The 3,946-nt window shown below is 38.3% G+C and overlaps 1 protein-coding gene across 1 annotated transcript in view; it reads right to left on the bottom strand.

Annotated features, from left to right (window-relative positions):
* The window catches only part of LOC107103735 (ATP-binding cassette sub-family A member 2-like), an 83,437-nt gene that overhangs the window by 3,266 nt on the left and 76,225 nt on the right, over positions 1 to 3,946 (bottom strand). Inside the window, exons 39-41 of the mRNA XM_015403544.1 lie at positions 1,366 to 1,507; positions 979 to 1,113; positions 765 to 769 (exon numbers count right to left, since the gene is read on the bottom strand). Coding sequence (XP_015259030.1) covers positions 765 to 769; positions 979 to 1,113; positions 1,366 to 1,507 — 282 coding nt within the window. The remainder of the gene's footprint in view (positions 1 to 764; positions 770 to 978; positions 1,114 to 1,365; positions 1,508 to 3,946) is intronic.

Genomic DNA, 3,946 nt, shown 5'->3' with positions numbered 1-3,946 from the left:
TTAAATAAACATTTTAAATTCTATGGGGCACTTTTTGTAAAGTTAAGCAGTCAAAAATTAGGAGCAATATTTATGGTTATTTAGCATGTTTTAAGAGAAAAATAATAATATTTTTCACTATGTCATCCATTCATTTATAAAAAATCTTACTTTTTTTTTAATAAATATTTAGTTTGGAGTTAAATATTTAGTTTATTAAATAACTACTTAGCTCCAAACTAAATATTTAGTTTGCAAACTAAATTAAAGTAAGATTTTTATAAATCAATGAATGACATACTGAAAGAAGTTGAAATAATTGACCCTTATTTTTCTCTTAAAACACGCTAAATAAGCATAAATATTGCTCCTAATTTTTGACTGCTTAATTTTACAAAAGGCGCCCCATAAAATACAGCACAGCTTCCTGGTGGAGGAGATGTTGGTGCTTGTCTGGCAACAGAAAGCTCCGAAGTTTGAATCACTTCGCTCAGTAAATGTGTGAGGTCTCTCCTAGTATTCTATTTAACAAATACTATGAGCTTAAACAATAAGAATGAGAGGGAGGGAGGAAATGCTCAACTTCCCCCCAATAATCCCTGCAAACAGCCACTATTTAGAGCTGGAGCTCATCAAAAGCAACATTCATAGTTTAAAAAAGTGGAGAAGAATAGAAAGCAACAGCTCTAAAGCTCCTTTGCCTTCAGCTGGATCAGCTGCTTCAAACTCTGCACCAGACTGTGAGCATTTTAAAGTGAGTTTTTGTAGGACAACTCTTTTCATACATATCCTGTACAACAAGCAGTAGGTTTAGGACATGGGGACCATGATCTTGCAGTGGACATAAAGTTCTGAATTAGGAGAACTGTGGCGTCTCGATCAATAACAAGGTAAAGCCTTAACAGTTTCCCTGTTTCTCATTGCTTTATTTCCTATAAGGCTATAATGATTTAAAAAACATTGAATGTTTAGTTTAGTAAGACTCTTCCAACATCTTACCAGGAAGATAAGAGACGGGTATCCGATCAGAGCAATAGCTGTGGAAAGCTTGCGCTTGTTTCCTCCGCTGTAAGTGCCGGCGGGTTTGTCTGCATACTTTGAGAGCTCCAGCTTTTCTAAAGCCCACTGCACAACCTGTGGGGTAGAGAGACACAGGGGGAGGAGAACAAGGGTTAAAAACCTCTGATTGCAGATGTAAAAACCTGAAACAAAATGACCCAGCTGAGACTCAAACCCAGATCAGGGCTCTGGTTTTTGCTACTCATGTTTAGAAGAACATGCTTTTGTTAAAATGAAGATGAAAGCTCATCTCTTCCAGTTTTAGGAAATTGGCATCTTTTGGCTAGCTCCTACTACTGTAAAATAAAGGTGTATGTTCATACTGACCCTCCCCTGGTCCTTCCAGGGAATCCCACGAAGGCGAGTGTAGAGCTGCAGATGCTCCCTGGCAGTTAGGTCGTCAAACAGAGCATCAAACTGAGGACAGTAGCCGATGCTCTGCTGAACACGTAGCAGGTCCTTCAGGATACTGCAGCACAAACAAAACACCAGATCACACCACAAAATTATTTACATGACTTTAAAAAGTAGCCTAAATTATAGTCATCGCAGGAATCACAGCAACCTTATGATGTCAGAGGCTAGTTCACTCTGGGGAAAGTGATCTTACTCAGAGCATCATGTCAGTTTCCACTGCAGCAAGATATGTTTTATGAACACTTCTTAGTTTTTGCTTCTGAACCCTCCTGTGGTTCCCCACAGACCATGCAAAGCAATTCTATGTACAATTTGGAGGCGTATCCGCCTCTCACAAATTGGAGGCTGTATTTTATTCAAAAGACTAAGGGGAATTGAAAAGGACTGGACTGGAGGGTTGTCGGTCCAAGACCCGGCTCCGGTTTTTCGTTGTGTCCTTGGGAAAGACACTTCACCCGCAATGCCTACTGCTGCTGGCCAGAGACTCTGTCAGTGAGCCCCAGGATGGCTGTGGCTACGATGTAGTTTGCATCATCCGTGTGAGAGTGAATGGGTGAATGTGGTGTCAGGGCTCGATGTTAACCATCGCCCGATCTCCCGGGGCAAGTAGTTTTTATTGTCGGGAGAGTACAAGTTTCATTGCATTTGCCCGCCAGGCAAGTGCAAAAAAAGAGAGCATTACCTGTTACTGTAACATGAAAATCCTTTAAGTCCAACTATCCATCTTAGAAAAAGAGGCTCACTTCTAAAATACTGTTAAAATAACAAAAAGCAGCAGAATAACTATGAATTGTTTGCGCTTTAATACCAATTTAATACCAATCATCTAGTGACCAGCAATGCAATACTGGTCATGTTAAAAGATCATATACAGGGCTCGATGTTAACCTTCGCCCGATCTCCCGGGGCAAGTAGTTTTTATTGTCAGGAGAGGACAAATTTCATTGCATTTGCCCGCCGGGTAAGTGCAATGATCGCAAAAAAAAATATTTATCACTCAAAATTACTTTAAAATCACCGACATTCTGTGAAAACGACCCAGAAGCGTTGCCGGCGCAATTTTTGTTGTTTTTCACACATTCTCGCGTGATTTGAAAAAGGTGCGTGTTTTCCACCAGATGGTGTGATTTTTGTCCGGGAATTGGCGTGAATCAGACACTTTTTTTTTGAATTGGCAGGCTAAAAAACAACAGCAAGGCAAAAAAAAATGTAAGTACAGTAACACACCCACCACCTATTTTACCCTCCACCCAGATAACCCTAGATTAAAAATTATCGGTCAGGGATTAGGAAAATTGGCATAATTGTATGCCATGCGCTCAGTGTAAATATGGCTATTTATCTTCTGTACAGTGATGCAGGTCATACATTAATGTCTGTTAGACGAACTCAAGCCTACATTACAGTGTTAACATGCTTTTCAATCCTTCCTGCACATTCTTTCCAAACTAAACTTTGCTTTAAACTGTTGTGTGCTTGGAAAAATATAAATTGTAATGTTAAAAATCTAAAAAAAAAACTTGAAAGGCTAAAAACTTAAGATAAATCACAAGACAGAAAATCAAAATCAATGTCACAAATGAATAACTTTTATTTTAGAGTCCCCGTATGTTTATACAAGATAATACTATTAATATAATGTGACTTTTCTAGAGAATCATTATACATAGTTATTTTACCGTATACAGGGTTTCCACAGTCTGACATCATTTCAGAATTCAGGATTAGTTTTCCCTGACATAAAAAATGCAGCAACAAGACAATAATAATAACATAACAGGTCACCAATCTAACATGTTTAGCTCTATAACATTTAAATGCACCTCTCCAATGTCTGAGAGAAAAAAATTGTATGAAAATTTTTTAATGTTTGACCTGCATCACTGTAGAGAAGACTGCCATATGATAGCGCTTCTTAGCTTGTTTGTCATTTTGGTAACTACATTAGAATTACCGCTAGGTGGACAAAAATCACGACATCTGGTGGAAAATCTCACGGCTTTTTCAAATCACGCGAGAATGTGTACAAAACAACAAAAATGGCGCCGGCAACGCTTCTGGGTCATTTTCAGCGAATGTCGGTGATTTAAAAGTAATTTTGAGTGATACATAATTTTTTTTGTGATCATTGCACTTTCCCGGCGGGCAAATGCAATGAAATTTGTCCTCTCCTGACAATAAAAACTATTTGCCCTGGCCGATCGGGCAATGGTTAACATCGAGCCCTGTATATGATCTTTTAACGTGACCAGTATTGCATTGCTGGTCACTAGATGATTAGTATTCAACTTAAGCAAAAACAATTCATATTTATTCTGCTGCTTTTTGTTGTTTTAACAGTATTTTAGAAGTGAGGCTCTTTTTGTTAGATGGATAGTTGGACTTAACGGATTTTAATTTGACAGTAACAGGTAATGCTCTCATTTTCAGATTTCATGCCTACTTTTAACAGATTTTGACTAAAACACCGTAACATCAGGCTTAACCCTGT

This window comes from Cyprinodon variegatus, unplaced genomic scaffold, assembly GCF_000732505.1.
Source record: "Cyprinodon variegatus isolate N-32 unplaced genomic scaffold, C_variegatus-1.0 Scaffold1516, whole genome shotgun sequence".
Lineage (NCBI taxonomy): Eukaryota > Metazoa > Chordata > Actinopteri > Cyprinodontiformes > Cyprinodontidae > Cyprinodon > Cyprinodon variegatus.
The sequence above is the reverse complement of the archived record's forward strand: the minus strand, read 5'-3'. Positions and strand labels throughout refer to the sequence as shown.